This window comes from Phymastichus coffea, unplaced genomic scaffold (assembly GCF_024137745.1).
Source record: "Phymastichus coffea isolate CEN01 unplaced genomic scaffold, Cenicafe_Pcof_1.1 PCOF00003, whole genome shotgun sequence".
NCBI lineage: Eukaryota > Metazoa > Arthropoda > Insecta > Hymenoptera > Eulophidae > Phymastichus > Phymastichus coffea.
The window spans coordinates 5466632-5493145 of record NW_026706814.1 but is presented as its reverse complement, the minus strand read 5'-3'; the positions used below and the strand labels follow the sequence as shown (position 1 = coordinate 5493145).

Genomic DNA, 26514 nt, shown 5'->3' with positions numbered 1-26514 from the left:
AATGCTTCGGTGGCAGACGTTCTCCGGGACTCATCGTGGGTCGCCCCGAAGAAGGGTTCCCGGGACGCTTTGACACAGACAGAGGACCAGGACAGTGTCGAGAGTCCCAAGTCCACAGTGGACCAGGAAGTGCAGACCCTCAAGTCCGGCGTACCTCAGACGTCGGACTGTGCGAGCCAGTGCCCAGGACCCAGGGAAACCTGTGGGGCATCACACTGGGTCTGCAACCACCCCCGCATCCCGGAGCAGCCTACTCTCCTCCTCGACTTCAGACACATACGTCTGGGGATGAACGAGGTGGAGAGTGCCTGGCGGTTCGCTCAAGAGCTGCAGTCTCAGGTGCAGGAGCACCTGAGACGCTTCATGAGCCGCCAGGGAGCAGAAGAACTGCTCGGGGAGTGGGCAGAGATGGATCAGCGTCAGAGGGCCTACGGAGAGGCCCCGCTGCGGGTGGACAACGGACAGGAGTTCCCCGCAGCGCTCCCGGCGCCGGCTCAAGAGAAGAGAGCCCCGGGAGCTACTGACGCTGGATCAATGCTCACGGACCATGTGGACGGGCGTATGGCTCCAGATATCACAATCGTGATCAGGTCGCAAGATGGTCGTGCGACCGCAACGGTGGAAGGCGTCACTATTACCGCCTCCCAGGGAGTCAGCGTCCAGCAGTCCCCTCTGACTGCTGTGCAGCCTACACAAGCTCTGGAGGCTGCTCAATCTTGATCGCAGCTGAGGAGTTGCTACATCTGTGGGGAGCCTGGGGTGACCAATTCCCAGCGGTGCCCGAAGAAGGCTACACACTGGCGCTATCCGAAACATCGAGCGCCAGGTGTAGCCAAATGATGATGTAGGCCATGGAGAGCAATAAAATCAGCCAAAAATAAAGAAGGGTGTTGGTTATTTGATCCCTTTCTTTCTTTATTTTTTTTCAGGTTCCTGATAGCGGAGAATCGCGGGTATTCGTCCTGCCCGGGTAGTCGGGACTTGGAGGGGGCTGCAACGGTAGTCGATTTAATTAATCGAACCGTTCGCGATTCTGCTTCTCGCGCGTTAGTTTTAACAGTTAAGAGAGAGAGAGGGGGCGCGCGATCTTTTGAATAGGCAGTTACGCCTCAGCTGTGAACGCGAATTTACCGCCGATTTGTGTTGCACTTTGTTTTCGCCGAATAATTAGTTTTCTGGGACAATTTCGTGCATGAGTGCAAAGGTATTATCGAGGTAAAAAATAGCAGCAAGTAGCAGTGCAGAAGCAGCACATTGTAGTTAATTGGAGGCAGTACAAGGCAGCGCAGCTGATAATCAAGGGGCAGCGGCAGTTGATATTTTTGCAACAACAATTACGGCTGATCACCGTAATTGCACCGAATGGTAGGTGCACCTTCCGTTATTATAAGCGATACAAAATACATTCCGTATTTTGTCTATTCGTGATAGCGTTATTTTTTTGTATTCGCGTCGAGCGTTAGTTCGCGGTATAATTCAAATCTACTCTCTCTCTTTCTCACCGAATATAACTAATTGTAAAATCCTATTCGCGTGCGTTAGTCTTTCGGCCCTACAAAGACTGTAGTAATTTTTATTAATTAAAGTCTGTTAAATTTATTCCCCGTTTTCGTAATTTAATTTTCCTAGTAGCTTAAGTAATTGAAAAAGGCTTAGGTTTTAATCCAATTACATCTAGGGGATTAAGAAAATTAGGTAAAGTCGCTCACACTTAAAACTCAACGAGTGTCACAAGACACGTGACTTAAGGTGAGTTCAACTCCGTTTAATAGAAGACAACTAGGATAAATCATCTGACGTTAAGGCGAATACACGTACTATCATACGTGTTTAACGGAGCGGCGGTTTGCTCTGCATCGTGGGAATTTGTTCTTAAATAAATTTTCCATTTTTCAGATAACCACCCCCGTTACAATTCTTATAGTTACGTAATAATTAAACAACACCTATCACAATAATTTATATTTATTTATTTAATACCTCGCCTGACGAGATTTTGTAATGATTTCCGTTAAAGGGAAACATAAAGTCAAGTGGTTGACTGGATATGTATATCACGTCTTAGATTTCGAAGATTTCATGTGTCTGTTCTGCATGATCGAGGCTTCCGAGTATCCTGTTGTCTGCAACAGACCATCCACGAAGTGAAGCGTCATTCGTTTTTCTGCATTCACAAAGAATAGGCTCTTCACTAATTTACATATACATTATTCATTAGATATTATTCATACACATTCAAAGTACATTACGTTATTCATACACATTAAAAATTGTGTAATAATTATAAAAAATTAGGACTAGAATGTCATAACTCTAATTACATTTCAAGTTTTTATTAGTTTCTTTTCATAATCATGGAGATTATCAACACAGTAGCAAAAATTATATGATATGAATACTAACTAATAAAAACTTTTTTTAAACGTATATGAAACTTTTATCTTTCCATCATCAGTTCTTTTGAAACTAGTGATATTGTATTAAATTAATGTCGAAGTCAGAATGTAACATGAAACTTTGAAAGATCATACATATATAGCAGAAGTTATGCAGATCTTTATCAGATAGTACTTTTTTTTCTTTCCACCTATTGTCATTAACTCGCACGCACGGAGGCATGGAGACGATCGGTAAAGCAGCATGGGGACTCTCATCGGGCCGCAACACACACTCCGATGTCTGTATGAGACTGGCCGTGATACTACCATCACATACCGATAAAGAAAACGTCCGTAAACCCGGGATCGATACAACAAAATGCCGGTACACCAGGGTAATTTCTATATCGACTGCTAGTATAGAAGAAAGTAATTTCTCGGATGGTAAATGTGGGCCAGGATTCTCATAGCCTCTACTACTATACTTTTAACTTGAACATAAAAAATGCTGCAATTTGATAGCATACATATTATGCATAAAATGTAATTTATTGTCTAATGTAACTACTATATATGATCGGGATTGTCGATCTGAGCTACGTATCTAATAATACACATACATGAAAATTGTACTTTCTGATTGAGAGGACACGATCAATCGGATAAGATAATGCACACGTATTACAGAGCGTGATGTAAGTGTGTAAAATTTGTTATATGCCGATAGAATATCTGTATATCTGTAAATTTTATATCTGTATTATATTATAATATTATACTGGAGATTTTATCTTATGTAGTCAGACTGTACAAATGTTATCGTCCGTGATAATAGAAATATACTTTAAAAAAATCGAAAATATAGCGTAAGTACTTTTAACCATTTGATTAACTTGCAAATAATTGTTATGCAAAAAAAAATTTTTTTTATTTGGCGCGTCAATCTGAAAATTGTGAATTAAAATAATCTATCTGAAACTTACATCAAATAAACGGTGGTCAGAGCCAACAGACGTGATTCAACTTTAAAAATTAACAGTAGCCTTTAGATTGTGAGACGTGTTTTCGAGTAGACACACACGTCGTTAGTGTACTTTTAGCAAACGAGTGACACTACAACTCGTTGTGGTGAATTGCTGCATGTATGAGACCCCGCTCACTTAACGCTCGCAAGTTATTTGATAAATATAACTTATATATATGTATATTTATGGGACATAAATAGTAATTAAATAAAATCAAATAACTAAAATATATATATAGGGGTCCTTCTATTACTATCGCAAATATAGGCACAATTATTCATATATACAGGGTGAGTCATTTTAATTTGCCCAGTCTAATAACTTTTGAAACAAGCAAATTACGCAAAAATGTTTCAGACCAAAGTTGTAGGGGTTCAAGGGGGACATCTAGGGGTGACTTTGAAATTGACCTTGAGCTTGACCTTGACGGTTTTCTCAAGGTCATTTCTATTTTTTTAATGGAAACCCCTATTTCTGATCTCAGGATCAGAAAGAGCGGGAAATTTTACGTTCAAGTATCTATTTAGTTTTTTTTCATAAGAACATAAACAATATTTCAGTTTTTACTTAAGAAATTGAAGCCGCTTTCAAACATCAAAAGGTTTAACGAGCATCGAAGACCTTTGTCGTACTTCTATTCTCAATGTGAAGCAAAGGTCAAATTCTTGAAAATTCTCTTATTTTTGTTATATTTCGAGGCGGAGCTTTTATGGCATATGACCGTTCTTAAATAAACTTCCAAAGAATAAGGGACTGGCCATGTACTAACGATGCTGATGTTTAAGATCATAAACTTCCTATCTTTAGCACTACCCAGGAACAACGACGTGGACGTAATAGGATTATGTTCCCTCTGGGGTGCTTTATTAACGTGAGTCCCCTTGCCTCTCACGATTCGGGGTGCTTTATTAACGTGAATCCCCTTGCCTCTCACGATTTGGGGTGCTTTATTAATGTGAGTCCCCTTGCCTCTCACAATTCGTGATGAAACTAGAATAAACTTATTTCCTATCGGTTTTGCTCGAAATTATTACCATTTACGTCGATGCATTGCCTGAGCCTCTGTTCGAAGCTTTCAATAGTGCGCAGTAAGATATCTCTAGAGATTTGTCTACATGCAACTCTAATCCTTTCTATCATATTCTCCCTTGTTGTGGGCGCTTCGGCGAACACAGTATTTTTTAAGTATCCCCAAAGGAAGAAATCTGGGGAAGTTAAGTCCGGTGATCGTGCAGGCCAAGCAACTGGACCACCTCTTCCAATCCACCTTTGTTGGAAATTTCTATTTAAAAACTCTCGTACAATTAAAGCGAAATGCGGTCCTGCACCATCCAGTTGTATCCACATTCGACGTCTAGTCTCAAGATCTACGTCTTCAAGTAAAAGTGGGAGATGATTCCTTAAAAGTTCTAAAATAGCATTGCCGTTGACGTTTTCTTCAAAAAAGAATGGCCCGATGAGATGACCATTAACTATTCCACACCATACATTTACACTCCAACGATGTTGATTATCGACTGGTCTGTACCAGTGAGGATTCTGATCAGACCAATAATGACTGTTGTGACGATTCAATTGGCCAGTACTATGAAACGTAGCTTCATCAGAAAAAAGGACATAATTAAAAAAATTCGGATCCTGCAAAATCATCTGTAGAGCCCACCGACAGAAATTTACTCTGTTTCTCATATCATTAGCGTTTAATGCTTGCGTTAAGGTAATATGATACGGATGATATCTATTACTTCTTAAAATTCTAATAACGGTTCTCTGAGGTATTCCTGTTTCTCTCTCTATTTGTCGGCTGCTGATATGAGGATTTAGGTGAACCAATCCTAAGACAACCAAAACCCTAGCATCTCTATCATCATACTCATGTCTTGGTCGACTTCTTCGTAGATGCCCTTGTCGAGCTCTTTCTTCAAGATGATGAATGGTACGGTGATCAGGATGGCGCCTTTGTGGGTATCGAGTTCGATACAACCTTGACGCTTCACGGTAATTACCTCTACATTCTCCTAAAATCCAAATCATATCAACTATCTCTGTTGGGGTAAAATCAGCCATATTTAAAAGATTTTTTCAAAAAACCTCAATACAAATCAACAAAGGCAAAGATCATAGAAAGATGATACAAATTAAATATTACTGAAAACAGAGGCAATATTGTCCAAATTAGATTTCATATGATCGATGGCAATAAGAAAGGTCTCTTATTCAAATATGAAGAAATAATGATAGTGATACAATGAACACAAGCATGGTTAAAACAAAAGTAATATTTAAAGCTTTTTCAAAATTGAAATCACGACTGAACGTATTGCGATTACTTTCTAAACGACTTCCAAATGTAATAGATTCTTCATTGAACATGAAATTTATCCTTATGTATTTAACTTTTACTCTTATTTCTTTGCAGAACATCAGATTGATACTGAAATAGTTTCATTAATTTAATAGACTTGTAATAGCAAATTATTAGCAACAACTTCCAATATTTGAAATTTATTAATAATAATCATACAGTCCGGTGAAAAATAAAAAAGGATAGGGAACGGAAACAAGAATAGTCACGTAAAATTTAAAAAAATTAAATTTAAAAAATTTTAAAATTTAAAAAATTTAAATCCTGTAAAATTTCCTGCTCTTTCCGATTCCGAGGTCAGAAATAAGGGTTCCCAATAAAAAAATAGACTTGACCTTGAGAATGCCGTCAAGGTCAAGCTCAAGGTCAATTTCAAAGTCACCCCTAGACGTCCCCCTTGAACTCCTACAACTTTTTTCTGAGTCATTTTTTCGTATTTTGCTTACATTGTTCGATTCTTGTTCCAGGATAGTTTTGACCTTAGCATGACCTTAAGGATTTATTTTGACCCATGTTAAAAGATGTTATCTGGATGTAAAATTTCCCGCTCTTTCCGATTCCGAGGTCAGAAATAGGGGTTCCCAATAAAAAAATAGACTTGACATTGAGAAAGCCGTCAAGGTCAAGCTCAAGGTCAATTTCAAAGTCACCCCTAGATGTCCCCCTTGAACCCCTACAACTTTGGTCTGAAACATTTTTGCGTAATTTGCTTGTTTCAAAAGTTATTAGACTGGGGAAATTAAAATGACTCACCCTGTATAATAAAATAATGATATAGATCGAAACTCTTATTAGTCTCGACTGCACTGGTTAAAGACAAATATATAAAAGGTAGTAATGGCTGCGTTTGACGAGCAATTTGAAATTAAGTTCTTTTAAATATAATCAAAATATTGCAGACGTACTATTTATCCTATACACATGCATATCATATTATCCGGCAACGCTCTTAATTGTTAAACACTTCGTCAGCGTAAGCTATTATACGACGTTTTCGTAGAGGTCGTATGACGCTAGTCCGACCGGTCGGTGCGAGCGGTATTTATAACAATAAAATAAAAAGAGTCGTGAGAATAAAATGCCAAAGCCAAAATAGTTAAGAATTTATCAATCACGCATATATATGTATATGTATATGTATATGTATATGTATATATATATATATATATATATATATATATATATATATATATATATATATATATATATATATATATATATATATATATATATATATATATATATTCACATATATATATTTGTAGTTATACACAAAATGAATACGTCGAATTTGCCAAATGGTAATTACTCCAAGAATAATTATTATTATAGAAAAATAAGTAAGAAGAAGACAGTTTTATATAATAAACCTTGAGTTACTTACTTGTTAAATGTTTATTTATTATTATTATTAATTGGTGTCAATTATATCGCTATATTTATATATGTATTAATGGACTTGTCCTTTGATTTATATTGCTATATATGTGTATATGTTGTTAGAATGTTTGTCCAAAGGTATAACCATTTATCTCGACTGGTCCTTATAATAATTTTTGTCCTAACAATAAGTAATTATGCTTGAATTTTGCCGCACGTAAGCCGTATACGTATATACAGGGTGGTGAAAAAGTATGGAAACACCTGAAAATCTCAGAGGGTTGGTCATAAAAATAAAATTCTTAAGGTCAGGTCCTATATAAATTTCAACGAGGAATCCAGTGATGACCTTGAATTTGACCTTGGACCTTATCTTCAAGGTCATTTCAAGGTCAACCTCATTTTTTCAAATGAGAACCCCTATTTTTGATGCCGGAATCAAAATGAGCGGGAAATTTTACGTCCGGATACGTGGTTAGGTATGAGGTTAAAGTAACCTCTGGAGGTCAAATAGAGGTCAATGTCGAAAAAAGTATGGAAACCCCTGAAAATCTGAGCGTTGGTCGTAAAAATAAAATTGTTAACGTCAGGTCTTATGTAACTTTCAACGATGAATCCAGTGATCCTTGAATTTGACTTTGGACCTCACCTTCAAGGTCATTTCAAGGTCAAATTTCTTTTGTTAAATGGGAACCCACACTTTTGACATCGGCAATTGAAAGAGAGTCAAATTTTACGTTAAAATATGCCTTGAGGTCCAAGGTCGACGTGACCTCTGGAGGTCAAATAAAGATTAACAGTATATTTATATCGAAACTCCAAAAATGTGTCTATTTTGATTATTAAACAAGAAAACTAGTTTCTCAATCCAGAATCCTTGTTTTAGCGCTATCCAGGAACAACGACGTGGACGTAGAAGGATTCTGTTCCCTTTGGGGGGCTTTTTTAGAGTAAGTTCCGCTTGCCTTTCACTTGGGGTGCTTTGTTGAATAGGTTTTAGTATCACTGATCTCGATCACGCTACCCTGAACCTGAATCGGGATACACGGCTACACGGAAACACGGCGATTTCCAAAATTACTGAATAAGTTGGCTAAAATAAGAAAATAATTTAGAAAATCAGATATGTAGTTTGTAATAATTTGCAAAAACGATTCACTTGCAGAAATTTGCAAAAACTATTCATTTACGAAAATTTGCTAAAATGATTCATTTGCATAAATTTGGTAAAACGTTTCATTTGCAAAAAATTTCTAAATCGTAACCTTTCAAACAAATAGCGAAAACGAAGTTGGATCCCGCAAAAATTCGTTTCTATTTTCATTAACATTCATTTACCATTCAAACCGTTACATTAAAAAAGTATTGCTAAGTTTAAATTAGACAAAAAAAAATTATTTTCGTTACGCCCGCTTCTACAAGAAAAAAAGAAAAGAAAGAAAGCCAACGTATCCACATTTTCAAATGAAAATCCGACGTGTCCGCTTTTACAAATAAAAACTCAACTTGTCCGATTATTCCGCCAAACTGACGAAATGTATCTTTAACAAAATAGCTGTCTCATTAAAAGTCGAAAATTCAATATTATGTGTGGCTTTTTCATGTCCGCGTAGTTACATAAATGATATTGTTAAAAAAAGGTTTTCTTTAGATAGAAAATAAATTTATGAATGAATGAATTTTTATTTCAATTCGCTTGACGAATACATTTTTGGTATTACTGCATAAATAACACTCTGTAGTTGCAAGAGATAAAATTTGACAAAATCACCAAATATTTTTGTTGTAAATTAGTTTTGTACGAAGAAGTCATTTTGAAACCAAAATGTTTCGATTGTCCGAAAGAGAACGGATATCACTTTTGATGATAAGGTTGGGGTGATATGCATAGGTCATATACACAGGTAACTAATCTGTTTAATGCAACATTTCGAAACGATGGTACTCCTATATCAAGAGGAACTGTTTCAAAAACAATAAGACGTTTTGATGACACGGGACCTATTCGAAATCGTCCTGTTGCTGGTAGACCATCGACAGCAACAAACGAAGAAAAATCTTTACATGTTTTACAGTCTTTTGTAGAAAATCCTCATGAGACTCTTCGATCTGCAGCTTTACAACACGACATCCATCACACATCTGTTCTTCAAATTTTGAACAGAAACAAATTGCATCCCGTCAAAATTAAACTCGTGCAAGAATTAAATGAAGATGATCCGGATCGTCGCACTGAATTTTGTGAGACGATGATGGAAATGATAACTGACAATCCACAATTTTTAGGAAATATTGTCTTTTCAGATGAAGCAACGTTTCAGTTAAACGGTAATGTCAATCGACATAACTTTCGATATTGGTCTGATACAAATCCTCACTGGATGGACGCAACTCACACTCAATATCCTCAAAAACTAAATGTGTGGGCAGGAATTGTAGACGACACAAAAATAGGTCCCTTTTTTATCGAAGGAAATTTAAATGCACAAAATTATGAACAGCTATTGCGAAACCAAATTGTTCCAGCAATACAAGCTGTAAAAAGAGACGATTTCGAAAACACATGGTTCCAGCAAGACGGTGCAGCACCATATTTTGCAGTTAATGTTAGAGGATTCTTGAATGAAACATTCTTCGAAATATGGATAGGTAGACGAGGTAGCATAGAGTGGCCTCCAAGATCTCCAGACTTAACACCATTGGATTTTTTCTTATGGGGTTATTTAAAAGATCGCGTTTACAGAACAAATCCAGAAAATCTTGATGAATTAAGACGTAGAATTATTGAGGAAACTGCTCTCATTACAAGAGATATGATTCGACACGCAGTTCAGTCATTTTACATCAGGATTGGTTACTATCAAGAAACAAATGGAGAAAAATTTGAGCATCTGTTATAAATTTACTCATCTACTATAATAATTCATAAAAACGCCCTAAGTGAGAGGCAAAAGGAACTCACGATAATCCAGCACCCCGACGTGAGAGGCAAGGGGAACTCACGATAATCCAGCACCCCAAAGGGAACAGAATCCTTCTACGTCCACGTCGTTGTTCCTGGATAGCGCTAAAAGAAGGATTCTGGATTGAGAAACTAGTTTTCTTGTTTAATAATTAAAATAGACACATTTTTGGAGTTTCGATATAAATATACTGTTAATCGTTATTTGACCTCCAGAGGTCACGTCGACCTTGGACCTCAAGGCATATTTTAACGTAAAATTTGACTCTCTTTCAATTGCCGATATCAAAAGTGTGGGTTCCCATTTAACAAAAGAAATTTGACCTTGAAATGACCTTGAAGTTGAGGTCCAAAGTCAAATTCAAGGATCACTGGATTCATCGTTGAAAGTTACATAAGACCTGACGTTAACAATTTTATTTTTACGACCAACGCTCAGATTTTCAGGGGTTTCCATACTTTTTTCGACATTGACCTCTATTTGACCTCCAGAGGTTACTTTAACCTCATACCTAACCACGTATCCGGACGTAAAATTTCCCGCTCATTTTGATTCCGGCATCAAAAATAGGGGTTCTCATTTGAAAAAATGAGGTTGACCTTGAAATGACCTTGAAGGTAAGGTCCAAGGTCAAATTCAAGGTCATCACTGGATTCCTCGTTGAAAGTTATATAGGACCTGACCTTAAGAATTTTATTTTTATGACCAACCCTCTGAGATTTTCAGGTGTTTCCATACTTTTTCACCACCCTGTATGGGACGATCCATGTCAACCGGATCACTGCTGTGTCCAAAATTTGATGTGACCAACAAAATCGTGCAACGACTCATTTGAAAGCTTAGGATATCTACTTTCTGATGCTGTGTGCGCCTTTGCAAAATCCAACATGGCGGCTCCAATATGGCGGCTACAAGAGACAAACTCGTAAACAAAAAATTTTATTTTTCAAATTTTTAGTAATAAATGTTAAAAAAATTAATATTTCATATTTTTTTATGAAAATCTGGCTCATTTCCTACAAAACAGTAACAGAAATCATTTTCGCTAAAATGAAAAATAAAAAAGTTATAATTTTTTGAAAATTTTCAAAAATAAAAAAATTTGCGATTTTTTTACTCAGAAGGAATTGACTTTGGAAAAAAAATTTAAGGAACAAAATTGCTTGAAATTCATCAAAACACAAGTGTGAATTTTTTCGAATTCCTTTGAGCGATTTTTTGCTTTTTGGATTTATCGGATTGTTTGAAAAATTAAAAAACTTCCCATGATCTTTTACAAAAATTCATACGTAGTCTACGACTAATTATAAGAACTTTTTTTTAAATTAGTTGGTCTATTTTAGCTTGTTCTTTCTACGCCTTTTATTTTCGGAAAGGACAGTGTTTTTCAAGATAGTCGTTTTTCTGATATATTGGGTGGTACTCAGCATCGGTAGAAACTCAGTAACGGTCCTTCTCAGGATAGTTATTGAGATAATTTTCCAGGTTTGTGCGGAACATCGGCGGTCAATTTCCAACAGTCCTTTTCAGGATAGTTGGTCTACTCTCACCTGTTCTGTCTACGCCCTTTATTATCGGAAACGACAGTCTTTTTCAAGATAGTCGTTTTTCTGATATATTGGGTGGTACTCAGCATCGGTAGAAACACAGTAACGGTCCTTCTCAGGATAGTTATTAAGATAATTTTCCAGGTTTGTGCGGAACATCGATGGTCAATTTCCAACAGTCGTTTTCAGAATAGTTGGTGTATTTCCTACTTGTTTCATTTCTTTTAATTTTTATTTTATTTCCATTGTTTTTACAAGTACGTATTCGCATCCTAACTGTGGACATGGCTGATTCGTCACAAAATCTCCATTCTAAGAGATGTTGTAACCCACTAGGTAAAGATGGTCATGTGGGTAAAAACTTGCGGAATATTTCGCAAGGTATTTTTGAGTCCTATCCAAATTTGCATCCACAATCATAAATTTGTCACACTTATAGAAAAAGTATTTATAACTCTCATAAAGATCTTTCTTTTGAAGGTAATAGTCGAGATTACATGGAATTCGATGACTCCTTGAATGAACCTCCGAATAACGGAATACACGAATCCTGCAGTAAAAATGATAGTATAGAGGACATGAAATTTAATGATTCCTTGGAAGAACTTGCATGCAAATCTAGAGAAGAACAGTTAGAAGAACTCTTGAATGGCCTTAAAAAGAAATTCCTAAGTTTATCTGAAAATGATCCAATGCGTACGTCTATTCTCACTATAGCTCCTGATAGTTGGAGCATTCGTACAATCATGGAAGAATTTAAATGTTCTCATAGACTGGCAAAAAACTCTAAGGATTTGAAAAATTCTGGTGGAGTATTATCAGTACCACCTTTCAAAAGGGGAAAAAATATAGATGAAGAAACTATATCGAAAGTTATTGAATTTTACGAAAATGACTCAAACGGTCGCATTATGCCGCATAAAAAAGTAGTTATCAAGGTCAAGATAGATGGTGTGATAGTTTCTAAACAAAAACATTTACTACTGTATGATGTTAAAGTTTTACATTTCATGTTCAAGAAGAAATATCCAGAATATCTTATTGGATCATCTAAGTTCGCAGAGCTGCATCCTAAATGGTGTGTTTTAACTGGATCATCAGGAACACACAGCGTTTGCATATGCACGACTCACCAGAATGTTAAACTAATGTTAGATGCTATAAATCTTAAATTTTTGAGCAGGGATTCTGAATTTCAATTATGTGACTACAAAGATTGTTTTAAATTCATTCAGTGTAAGAAACCTACAACTGATTGTCATTTGCTACAGTGTAACAAATGTCCTAATACTGAGAAGCTTTCCGACTTCCTTTTGGAATTATTGAAAAAAAATAAAATCGAACAAGTTATATTCAGCACTTGGCAATCTACTGATCGCTGTACCCTCAAACAAGAATGTCTTCCCTCAGATGAATTTATAGAAGTATTGTGTGATCGCATCAAAGTTCTCATTACGCATAGTTTTATATCAAATGAACAAACAAAATTTATATCTGATAAAAGGGAAAATTTAAAAGAAAATGAAATATTGCTATACTATGATTTTGCGGAAAATTATGCATACGTGGCTCAGGATGCCGCTCAAGCTTTCCATTATAACAATGACCAATGTTCTGTTTTTACTGTTGCATTTTACTATCGCTCCAATACCGAATTAAAACATCACAACATGATGCAACAGCAGTTTATTTAATGCAGCAGAAAGTGATACCGATAATTAAAATGTTGTATCCAAAAAGTACAAAAATTTATTATATATCTGATGGTGCCAAGCAACATTTTAAGAATAGAACTCAAATGATGCACCTTGCCCATCACAAGACTGATTTTCAAATTGATACGGAATGGCACTGTTATGCAACGTCTCATGGTAAATGCATCTGTGATGGACTAGGTGCTTGTTTGAAGAGTGAGGCAACCCGATATAGCTTACAAGCAGAACCAAAAAATGCTATATTAAATTCTATAACTCTCTTTAAATGGGCTAAGGAAAAGTTCAAGAACATACAATTTCTTTACTATACAAAAGAAGAACATAAGAGGTTATCTGATACATTAAAAAGAAAATTCCCCAACCCACCTGCTGTAACCAAGATTCAAAGTAGCCATGCGTTTATTCCAAATACTGACAATAAATTGATAGTAAAACGCTACGCGGCTGCAAAAGATAATGTGGATATAATACAATATTAGAATTAACAGCAGTTGTACATGAATTGGACAATATCTTACACCATATCTAACCACTGAATTATTCCCAGTATAATTTAAAAACAGCTGTCCCCCGGGTACACATGTTTAACGCCTTGGGGTTATAATTTATTGAATTTTTAATTGCAAACAGTTTGCCTCATAGCTTGTGTGGGTTATTTGGTTATTAGCCTCACTAGTTTATTCTCATTATAATTTAAAAATTGCTGCCCCTGGGCACGCAGGTTTAATAGCTTGGGGTTAGTTTTCTTACATTTTTATTTATAAACAGCTTCTCCTGAGCTTGCGTGGGTTATCTGGTTGGTGTCTAGCGGTCCAAGTTACTTTTTCGATTTACTCAAAATGGATCGCCTTTACTGAACAATCTTATAAAATAAAAAGCTCTTAGAATTAGTCGTAGACTACGTATGAATTTTTGTAAAAGATCTTGGGAAGTTTTTTAATTTTTCAAACAATCCGATAAATCCAAAAAGCAAAAAATCGCTCAAAGGAATTCGAAAAAATTCACACTTGTGTTTTGATGAATTTCAAGCAATTTTGTTCCTTAAATTTTTTTTCCAAAGTCAATTCCTTCTGAGTAAAAAAATCGCAAATTTTTTTATTTTTGAAAATTTTCAAAAAATTATAACTTTTTTATTTTTCATTTTAGCGAAAATGATTTCTGTTACTGTTTTGTAGGAAATGAGCCAGATTTTCATAAAAAAATATGAAATATTAATTTTTTTAACATTTATTACTAAAAATTTGAAAAATAAAATTTTTTGTTTACGAGTTTGTCTCTTGTAGCCGCCATATTGGAGCCGCCATGTTGGATTTTGCAAAGGCGCACACAGCATCAGAAAGTAGATATGCTAAGCTTTAAAATGAGTCGTTGCACGATTTTTTTGGTCACATCAAATTTTGGACACAGCAGTGATCCGGTTGACATGGATTGTCCCATATATGTATTGATTTTAGAAATTAATGACAAAAACTAATTGTTAAGAAAACTGAGATGAAAACCGATTATAAACAAGAAAGACAAATTTACAAAAGAACTGAATATAATCTGTATAACGTAATTCTGAAGAGAACAAAGTTGTGGCACGACTTTCCGTGATTAAATCTCGCACGGGAAAGAATTATTGGGCGTGGGTGATACAGTAATGCAGTGCGGGAGCGCCACCACGCGTCCACTAAACCGCCCACGCGCACCCAATGCGTACAACTAATACGCGCGACGCAATTATACATAATACTAATACTCAATATTAATCAGGATTAAGAAAATTTAAAAGTTGTCACTTAACAGATTGCTTTTTAAAATGGTTGTTTGAGTTGATATCCTAAAACATGGATATTATCAGTTTCTATAAGAAACTTTATTCATAACTTTGGTTGAAGTTAATCTTTCCTACATCTCTTTGGTCTTTTTGATTTCTTTAGTTTATAAGAGTTGTCCTAGTCTCCGATTTTTTCCTACAATTAAATTTTATATAAAATATTAAGAAGTTAATAGTAAAAGTTGATGAAAAATGTTTTTCTTTCAAAAAAATTTTAATGTATTTTATCAGATTGGTTTCAATATTCAAAACTCAAATGATTATTTGTAAAATAATTAATATTTTTAATGTAAATAGAGACTGTAACGATCTGAAAAATAATCAAATTATTCTCGCGTCCCGTTAAGAATTTTGTTTTCGCTGTTCGATGCGGGGCTCACCGCCGCCCCGGTCAGCTAGCCGCTTCCTGGCGTTCCGCCGAATACGGGCGGGCACGCGCTGCCCTGAAAAGGGATCGCGAAAGCACGGCTAAGCACGAGAGCGTGCGTGAGTTCTAATCACGGGCGTGGGAAGGGACAGAGGTGCCTTCCTGGGTACGCCCAACACAAAGTCAACGCTTAAACAGGTTAAACCGGGCTTTATTTATTCATACGAACTTTTCATACAATACCGCATGCCGAGATTTCGCTATCAATACTATTTTAGAGAGAGAGACGCTCGCTCGCGTAACTAACGCACGCTGAGTTGTCGCTTATAAACAGAGAGGAACTCACCGGGAAGTAGCTGCTGCAGACAGACTACTCCTTGCTAATCGCCCGCGTTATCGCCCTTGCTCGGGCGGGCAAGTTCTGCCCCTGGTAATCGCCCACTCGAGATGACGATCCACAGGTTCCGGCGATTTTTGAGGATAGTCTCCAATTTTCTCGCGCACTCGCACTTTTCTTTATCTGCCGGTCGCTTTCCTTTTCTTCCTCTTTTCTTTTGGTCGCGCACGCACGTGACAATCCCTCGAGCTCGCCGGTCTAAGTCCAAGTGTTCGAAAAATCGTTTTTCTCCCCCCACTCTACCGCTACGGCACGCGCCTCATCGAGTCTCGCTCTGTCTCTCTCTCTTCACTCCTCGCTCGCTTGCCCGCTTGGCCATGCTCGGCCTCGTGCGCGGACAATCTTCCGCGAAAACGGCCCCGGCCGTTATAAGACATATAAAATACCGCATAGCAGATTTTATGTGACTAAATTAACTATACTATCTCCTGGTCAATTGCAATTCTTATTTAAAAAGAAAACGCTTTTGTTTGCACTGTTTGGTAACTTAATGTACTACGTAACATCGTACTTGACTTGGCTATTATTTGAAAAATAATTTGATTACTTCAATGTACTTATTTATTTCGTATAAAAAAACTATCTAACAGTAAATTTATAAATAATTTGAAAATTTTTCAGACCAATTAATAATTTGTATGCTACAGTCCAAAATTATTCGAATGTAATTAGCTAATAATAATTAATTGTTAAAACTATGTTACTTTCATAATTTAAATTATTTTTTTCTTAGAAAGATAGCAGAACGGTCATCAGTCGACGAGCCACGAATTGTAGTACATTGTCATGAGTGGCAAGCAGGAGTCGGATTAATCGCATTACGCACACGTCATGTAGGTGTGGCTACAATTTTTACTACCCACGCAACTCTTCTCGGAAGATATTTATGCGCTGGAAAAACAGATTTTTATAATAATTTAAATAAGGTTAGTAAAAATTAATCTTAATAAAATAATAGCTTTATTTCTCTATTATTAATTTGTTACTAAATTATATCTTGGAAATTTATTGCAAGAAAAGAGCTATCGTTACATGTAAATATTTCCTAAAATGAAAGTAAAATGATTAAATATTGTGAATTATTTTATTCCATGCATACTGAACTGTTTCATCGGGAACGCGGATAGTTAAAATAATGATCGAATTAGCTCAAAACTTGAGAAACATGACTGTGCTCCTGAAATTTAATATATTTGTTGCAATCATTCATAAAAAAGATAGTGAATAGAATGGTATATCGTACGCATTTTTTTTTATGGGTTGGCTTTCCTACAATAAACATATATCGGTAAAAAATGCAAAACATAGACCTTTTCTTAGAACGATTTCCCCATTTTCATCTCAAAATGTTAGTACTACGATAGAAATTCATAGAAGCAAATTTATTCGCCGTGAAATTTCTTACAAAATTCCATCGTTTAAAGTTGTAAAATTCATTTTCCATAGGCGATAAGGTAATTATACGAAAGAAAAAGTAGCTTTGTTTTTGTTAACTGAAAAATAATTGAAAATATACGCGGCTATTATCCGTTCTTCTATAAATAAATTATACAATCTTTTACGATTTCAATAACGTAAATCCCGATCTCGATACAATTTTCAGTTGCACCGCAGAATAACCGCAAGAATTGTGTAAACTAAAATGAACGAGATAAACGTTTTTGTAATATTATACAGTAGAATATTCTAAATATTATTTGCAATGATTAAATCAATGATTTGTTGCTTAAGTTGACTTATACTATTTTTTAAACAGATAATTTTTTTGTTAAATAACAAATGGAATATTATCCCCATTTTTCACGATAATTGAAATCTGAAAACATACACAAAAAGATTTTAGAAAAAGCTTCAATTTAATGATTCAAAAATTTAAGTTTGATTTTTGCGGAATTTAATTTTGCGGAAAAAGAAAATTCACCGCATATTATCGTTGCCAATATCATATCATGTATATATCATCATTATATTATATCTTTATGCTAATTTATTAAATTCGATAGAGAGAATATAAATTTTACATATATTAAGAAAGAATCAAATGGATTTAAGGATTCTGGAGTTACCAAGAATGTTATAAAAGAAAGAAACGTAAAAAAAAGAGGAGAGAAAATTATTTTAAAAATCACATTTTTACAAAAACCAATGAAGTAGAACAAATCATTGGCATTGGCAAAGTAAACTCAAAAATATTCTCTAAACCTAAACCGAAGGATTAGGGGGATTAAAAGCGGAATTAGAAAGAAAAACTCATAGAAAATGTCTGGTGCTAACAATTTATAACAACTATAATGGCGGATTCTTCTCAGTAACTTGTTAACCCTTTGCGGCATAGTGGTAAGTATACTTACCACCTTTTTGAAATGAGATTTTCATGTATGAAGGGCTCTAATAAATCGTTGCTCACGGGGATTTTTAATATTTTATCCTTCTAATATGTTAATGAATGTATAACTATATCAAATTATCGATTTTTAGTCGCCATTTTTTAAAAAATGGCTGAAAAGTGCACCAAAATGACGATTTTTTAGAAAAAAAATCATTATTGAAAGCAAATGTTACTATAATCGTGCAAATAAAATTACTTGTAGGTTTTCAGGGTCACTGAATACGAATCTGCAGTCAGAATTTGAAAATTTTAATTTCCAAGATGGCGGATTCAATATGGCGGATCCATTTTTCAGCTAAATTTTATTTTTTCAAAAAAAAAAATAAAATAAAGAAAAAATAAGAAAAAAATAAAAAAAAAAATAAAAAATAAAAAATAAATAAAAATACAAAAATGGAGACTTACCACCACGTCCTCGCTCGTGTCTCTGGGTTCGGCTAAGAGTGGTAATATTATCAAAAATGTAAAAATTATAGCAGAATATAGTATGGAATGGCGAGTGTAAAAAAAACACTCAACAAACACATGGGTCTGTCATATATCGGCTTTCTACTTCCATTCAGGATACTTCAATCTAGCTGAAAAATGGATCTGCCATATTGGATCCGCCATCTTGGAAATTAAAATTTTCAAATTCTGACTTCAGATTCGTAATCAGTGACCCCAAAAACCTACCGGGTAACAGTTTTCATATTTATATTATTGTTTCAAAAATGTGTGCCGCAAAGGGTTAAGAGGATCGTCGTGTATATTATTATATGGAGAAATGAGAGAATATGTAGATATGTAGATATAATTTAGTACGGGTTAGATCGAACCCGACCAGATAGCTCAGCATACGCCGTTAACTGATGTTAATATGGTATTCTGTCTATAGGTTCGCAAAGAATGTTATATAGTCCAAACCCACGACTGAAAACATACCAAATAAATAATGAATGTGCACTGGGAAATTGCAAGGTTTAGGAGGTTATGCGCAAATAAACGAACGCACCGAATCAAATGAGAAACACAACTTGCATACAGAATAAGAAAAGATATAGATAGGCTAGTTGGTGTTGCGATAACATGACGCATAAGTGAGAGTGACAAGTCTAAACTGTACTCAGCCAATTTTTTATGAAACAGAATAAGAAAAAATTCGTGTCTTTTAATTTTCTATGATCTAAAAGACGGATATAATTGATTTCTTTTATATATAATCGGGCGATATATCACTGATCGAGGTCAAGTCGGATTCAGCAATATATAAAACTTGTGAGTGTACTAATCTCAACAAGAAATAAAAATTATTCGGGATTTAACCTTCAAATGATTTTCATCGAAACCTGATAGGGTTAAACGGACATCAGATTTGGATTCAGTGACTCGATATACTTATGAGTATCTTCATTTCCTCGTTAATCAACATTTATTAATTAGTAATTCAATAACACAAGCCGACAAGGAAAAAAACCCAGAAACCAGACAGTACGTTCCCAAAGGTTTTTGATGCGCTGAAACCGAATCTGACCTCTGAATTGCTCCATCACCCTAGGTTTTCGACAAATCCTAACCTAAAAGTTCAAAAAACACGATTTTTCACTATATTTCGCGTAGTATTACGTCGTAAGCCAATTTTATTTTAAAAAACGAGTAATGCTATCTGAAAGTACTACTCTTACCCTTCAAAACCCTTTTTTCAGATTTAAAAAATCTTTTTTTTCATCGAGATATCGTAGATTGAATTTGAGTGATTTAGCGATTTCGTTACAGCACGAAATAGTGGCGAATTTCCGAATAAGGAGTTATAGTGTAATTATATGTTTTTTGGGTCACTGAATCCAAATTTAACGTCTGAATGACTCTATAATCTCAATTCCCTTAACCCTAGAGCCCCATAACCTGCGACGCTGTAACCACTGACCGACATACCCCAATTTCCTTAACCCTCGAGCCCTTTAACCTGCTGCGGTATAACGCCTGACCCTCACACCTCAATTTTCTTTACCCTCGAGCCCTTTAACCTGCTGCGGTATAACCCCCGACCCTTATACCCCAATTTCCTCAACCCTCGAGCCTTTAACCTACGACGCTATAACCCTCCACCCTCATACCGAAATTCGCTACGCAGAATACCTCAAGCCTCCAAATTATATTCAACCCCCGAGCCCTGCAAGTCTGCAACCTCAGACTCCTTTGCCAGAATTTCCTCAATCAGCACTTCAAACTGCTATCGTATAACCGTATGTCTCTACATTTCAATCCCTTCAATATCCAAGCCTTCGTATTCTACGCAGCTTTCAATTACGCGTTTTAAATCTCATTTATTCAGTTTGTGAGTCTTGCATCTGAATATCTGCAACCCTACAGTTTTTCACTTCTTTTTTTTATGAAAACGCTGTCGTTTATCTTGGAATGAACGTTTAAGAGATTTGAGTCTATGATGATCTGTCAATGTATCGTGTCGCTGTAGAGCCCAGCAATAGTCAGCCATCATGCTCTCATTCCATCTACCTTGATAATGTTCCTCTTTGTTTCTGAAATCTTGATGAAATCTTTCACCCATTTCTTCACTGAACGCCCCAACATTGTCTGAAAAGTATTCCAAATGTGAAAACAAAAAGTGTATTTTCAGGCTCATCAAACACCCTAATTTTTGAAAATTCTGTAGCATTGTCGACACAATAGTTTTGTATTTAGGGTCCCGGTGGTTTCCGAGAAAATTCTCGGTGACACTTTTGAAACTTATCCAAGCATTTCTCTCATTAGTCGTCATTGTCAAGAGGAATTCATCATCTTTCATAAGTGCTTGAATGTCTGGCCCTACAAATATACCTTCCTTAATTTTCGCTTCAGATAATTTAGGAAATTTGCCCTGAAGATACTTCTAACATTCGCCTTCCTTATCTAGTGCCTTGACGAATTAATTCATCAAGCCCAGTTTTATATGGAGTGGAGTTAACAAGATATGTTTAGTCTCAACAAGGTTCTCATGGACGACATTGCTTGATCCAACAACCATTCCGATTCTTTTCGTCCATTCTTTCCGAACCCAATGTTCTTCTCGCGCACGACTGTCCCAGAGACACAAAAAACAGGGGTGCTTCGTATTTCCAGATTGCAAGCCAACTAATATATTGATCATCTTGAAATCGCCACAAACGAGCCATTTGTGTTCATTGTAATTGATTTTCTCAAGAAGGAATCGAAAGTCATCGTGAGACTCTTTCATCACAGTGGAATAGGCAATGGGAATAGCTGCATACTCATTCCCATTGTGCAGAAGTACTGCCTTGTGACTTTGTACAGATGCATCCATGAAGAGTCGTCAGTTCTCTGGATTATAACCTCCTTGCACTCCATATAAACTGATGAGATGCTTTATATCGTTGCAGTAAACAAGGTTATCCACGCAAGTAAAATATGGCCGAAATTTAATATCTCTCTTCCTGTAAATAGAAACTTTTGTCTCAGGTAATAAAAGATTTCTTTCTTTTAGTCTTGAAGCTAAGAGTTCTGAAGAATCTTTCGGAAGATTCAAATCACGGATCAGATCATCCAAAGAATTTTGGTCGAAAAGTTTGGGCTTTTCTGAGTCAGAAAAATCGTCTTCATCACTTCTGCTGCTTTTGTCTGTTACCGGAACTTCTATTGGTTGAAGTTTTTTTGGCTCAGAATCAGAATTTTTTTTTCTTTCTATTTTTCCATACTGAGCTGCTGTTACACTAGAAACGTTCGAATAAAGGAGAGAAACTTTGTTATTATGTTTAAAACATAAAGTATCACATTTACAAAAGTAACAGTTATCATGGTGATTTTTAGGTTCACGCTATATTGTTGGTTGGAGAACAACTTCGGTTTTAGTTTTAGTCCAGTTTTTCAAACTTCGGCGACAGTCTTCACAAATATATTTAGGAACCCATGGTTTGTCTAAATTCTTCATAGGGGTCTCGTAACATTCTTCAAACTGATCTTTAATGATATCAGTGATTGATCGACGAAGTCGAGCTACCCCAAATTTACCGCAGATATTACAAAAGGAATCGATTTTTCCTTTGCATGGAATTCTACATGCCGACATCTTCTATACTTATAAGTTAATTGGAAATCACGAGTAATATTAAATATTAAATATTAAATAACTTATTCTAATAACGAAATGGGTAAATATAATTAAATTTCTAGAAGACAAAGTAATAATAAAGATCAGTAAAAGTACTGCACGTAGTGTTATATGAGAAATAATAGAAAGTATTTAATTCCAGTGACTTCTCCGTTAGCCTGCCGCTCAAACACGATCTCTAACACGGATGAAGAGTAGAACACAAAAACTTGAAGTTTTCGAGCAGTGTTAAAACACGAATAATATTATAAACTTATTCTAATAACGAAATGGGTAAATATAATTAAATTTCTAGAAGACAAAGTAATAATAAAGATCAGTAAAAGTACTGCACGCAGTGTTGTACGAGAAATAATACCAAAAATTTCATTCCAGTGATTTATCCGTTAGCCTGCCGCTCAAACACGATCCCTAACACGGATGAAGAACGAAGCACAAAAATTTGTAGTTTTTGAGCAATGTCATACACGGTTATGCTCAAGTAAGGAAATGTAGGCCGTAAGTGAATCCGATATCTGCGAACGTAGATACTTTCTTCATCGTTAGTAGACCAGAAAAATGTAAGATGAAAAATCCTAACTGATCGATTTCGCAAGTTATAGACACTTGTATGTAAACGTAAATTGTACTTGTATACGTAAGTTGGATATGAATTTTCCTATCACAGACACAAATTCTTCTACCTTCTTTTACCGCAGGAATGACGTCTATCGTTGTTCCATTGACCCAGCGGTATTCCCCGCCCACCAAACCCGAATTTCTTTAACCCTCGATAGGGCCGGGAGTTATAGCTTCGCAGGTTAAAGGCTCGAGGGTTAAGGAAATTGGGGTGTAAGGGTCGTGGGTTATACCACAGCAGGTTAAAGGGCTCGAGAGTTAAGGAAATTGGGGTATGTCGGTCAGGGGTTACAGCGTCGCAGGTTATGGGGCTCTAGGGTTAAGGGAATTGAGATTATAGAGTCATTCTAACGTTAAATTTGGATTCAGTGACCCAAAAAACATATAATTACACTATAACTCCTTATTCGGAAATTCACCACTATTTCGTGCTGTAACGAAATCGCTAAATCACTCAAATTCCATCTACGATATCGCGACGGAAAAAAAAGATTTGTTAAATCTGAAAAAAGGGTTTTGAAGGGTAAGAGTAGTACTTTCAGATAGCATTACTCGTTTTTTAAAATAAAATTGGCTTACGACGTAATACTACGCGAAATATAGTAAAAAATTGTGTTTTTTGAACTTTTAGGTTAGGATTTCTCGAAAACCTAGGGTGATGGAGCAATTCTGAGATCAAATTCGGTTTCAGCGTACCAAAGACGTTTGGGAACGTACTGTCTGGTTTCTGGGTTATTCCATTTTTTGAATTTTGTCGGCCCGACAAAATTAAACAATAATTTTAATTATTGTTTCCCGATTTGACCGTCAGATGACAAACATTTTTTTACCTCGAGTGCAATACTATATCTCTATGTAAAATTTAACGTTGAATACATTTCTAGCATAAAAATATATTAAGAATCATAATTGAATGAATGAAAATCGATTTTTGAAAATTTTTTATGAAATCTTTAGATCTGAGCCGCCATTTTAGATTTAACAAAATCACCACATCGCAAAGGAAAGTAGAGTGTAAGACGAAAATTTTGAGCCCATCCATGATTTTTTTGATGATCTACAATTTTTGACAGAGCAATTATCCGGTTGACACGGATTGACTTATATATAAGATTTTATATATATCAAAACTTAAATGTACGCAGCCCGCGAAAATTGAAAAGTCACCTTATTTTTTGAACAGCTCTCGTATATATCTAAATGAAATGACAGTATCCTAAGTTAAATAATCTATCTCTATTTATTCACTGATTAAATAAATTTTAATGAAAATAATATTTGCGTTAAGGTTATATTAAAAAGAAGTTATAAAAGGAATGAAACCAGAAATATAACGCCTATCAATAATAATATAATGTTACAATGCGTTTAAATTGTAATAATTACTCGAATGATGAATGTTATTCATTTGTTTTGTTATTAATAATGTTATAATTGCTATAAAATAAAAGTTAGAAAAGAAATTGAATCTATGAAATGCTAATAAGTATGCTTATTTCAAATTAATTATGGCATATTGTATAACTTATCATATTGAATAAGAATGAAATTATGAGAAAAGAAAAATAGATACTCTATGAAGAAATTGCAACAAATACAAGCTCAATTGCAGTATAAACAAAAAATATTTTGTCTACTTATTATTTTATTGTAACGTAATAAATAGTTTAATACTTTTATATTAATAATTTTATAGTTTAATAATTTCATATTAATAGTTTAATAGTTTTACTACGAGTACATATTTGCTTTTAACCTGGAACATGTATCTTTATATTATATACTTAGTTCATCAGAAATAAAAATGTAGAATTATAAAAAAAAGACTGACAATCAATTGATTCAAATAATGGAGTCTTCATAGTAACTCGTTTGACACAAACACCGATCACGCATAACAATAAACAAAAGATTAATAGATAACAACACGGCGGGTGCTGCCGCGAGATTAGGAGGAAAGGATTAGCGATGCGCTTAAGCGCAAATGTAAATAAGGCGCACCGCATCGAAAACGTATATACCTTATAAGAGCAGGCGAGCTTGGTCAGGTATTCCTGCTCTGGCTATCCACCCGACTTAATGTAACAATTTTCGATAGCAAACAAATTTTGCCATTAAACGAAAGAAATCACACGAATACTCCTTAACCTTCCTCCTTTCGGACCAGAGCAGAGTCAGCTAGGGTATTGGTACTCCGCTGGACTCCTGTGACCGGGTGACAAACGAGCCCAATACGAAAGAACAGAATAATCGATTTCATTCTCAAAGTCGATTGGAAAATTCCCGAGGCGTTGCAACATGGCTGTCGGTACGTCGACTGAAATTAAATCGGTTTCATTCACGTCTCGCTTCTCGAGCACGAAGACATCGGGTCTACAAAATCCTGATATGTCTGAAAAGGTTACAATTATGATTCAATATCATACGTCATGTTAATTCAAAATGCTATAATTTAATTAGGAAAAGATGTACTTGTCAACATTCACAGATTCCATTCCTTTCCTAACTTTTAATTTATAGCAATATTGATATTATCAAGGGGAGCGACAGAACCTTGAGATACGACGGGGGTCAATAAGTCTTTACAAAATCCAAGAGATGGCGCTCGTCACGCTTAAATTATGATGTTTTTGGCAAACAATACTACTAACTAGATATCAAACAAAGTTTCAGCTCGATTCATTTAGTCGTTTTTTTGTGAGCGTTGGTTGAACAAAAAGCTATTGGTTTATTTTAAAAATGGAAAAAACAGAGTTTCGAGCGGTAATAAAACATTTTCTTTTGAACGGCCTTACACCAAAAGAAATCACAGTTGAGTTGAATGCCGTTCATGGCAAGTCTGTCCTATGTTTAAGACTGTTTATAACTGAGTAAATGAATTTAAACGCGGCCGTACAACAACAAAAGATGAACCTCGTTCAGGACGCCCCGTAGAAGTGAGTTCGCCCAAATGGTCAACAAAATCCACGATATGGTGTTGAGTGTTAGAAGATTAAAATTGCGAGAATTAGTGGAGGCCATAGGGGTATCAAAGGGTACAATCATTTCAATTTTGCATGAAAAATTGGGGATGAAAAAAAGATCAGCAAGATGGGTGTCGCGTTTGCTCACTGTTGAAAACAAACGAACCCGCGTAGTCACCTCTGAGGCTCTTTCGGCACGCATATGTCGTAAACCGGAAGACTTTTGGCATCGACTCGTAACTGTAGACGAAACGTGGGTACACCACTGCACTCCTGAAGCCAAAGAACAGTCCAAACAATGGATTACCACAGGAGAACCAGCCCCAAAGAAGGCAAAGACAGTAAAGTCAGCTGGCAAGATTATGGCCACGGTTTTCTGAGATGCGTATGGAATCATCTATATCGACTACTTGGAAAAGGGCCACACGATCACTAGACAATATTATGCGACATTTGTAGGTTAGCCGAAAGAAAAATTCAGAG

The 26514-nt window shown here is 35.6% G+C and overlaps 1 protein-coding gene across 2 annotated transcripts in view; it reads left to right on the top strand.

The window, feature by feature from the left end:
• LOC131664775 (glycogen [starch] synthase) overlaps positions 1–26514 on the top strand; it is a 1096132-nt gene that overhangs the window by 231202 nt on the left and 838416 nt on the right. For both annotated transcript variants that reach the window (XM_058936134.1, XM_058936143.1), the window contains exon 5: positions 16690–16882. In XM_058936134.1, coding sequence (XP_058792117.1) covers positions 16690–16882 — 193 coding nt within the window. The remainder of the gene's footprint in view (positions 1–16689; positions 16883–26514) is intronic.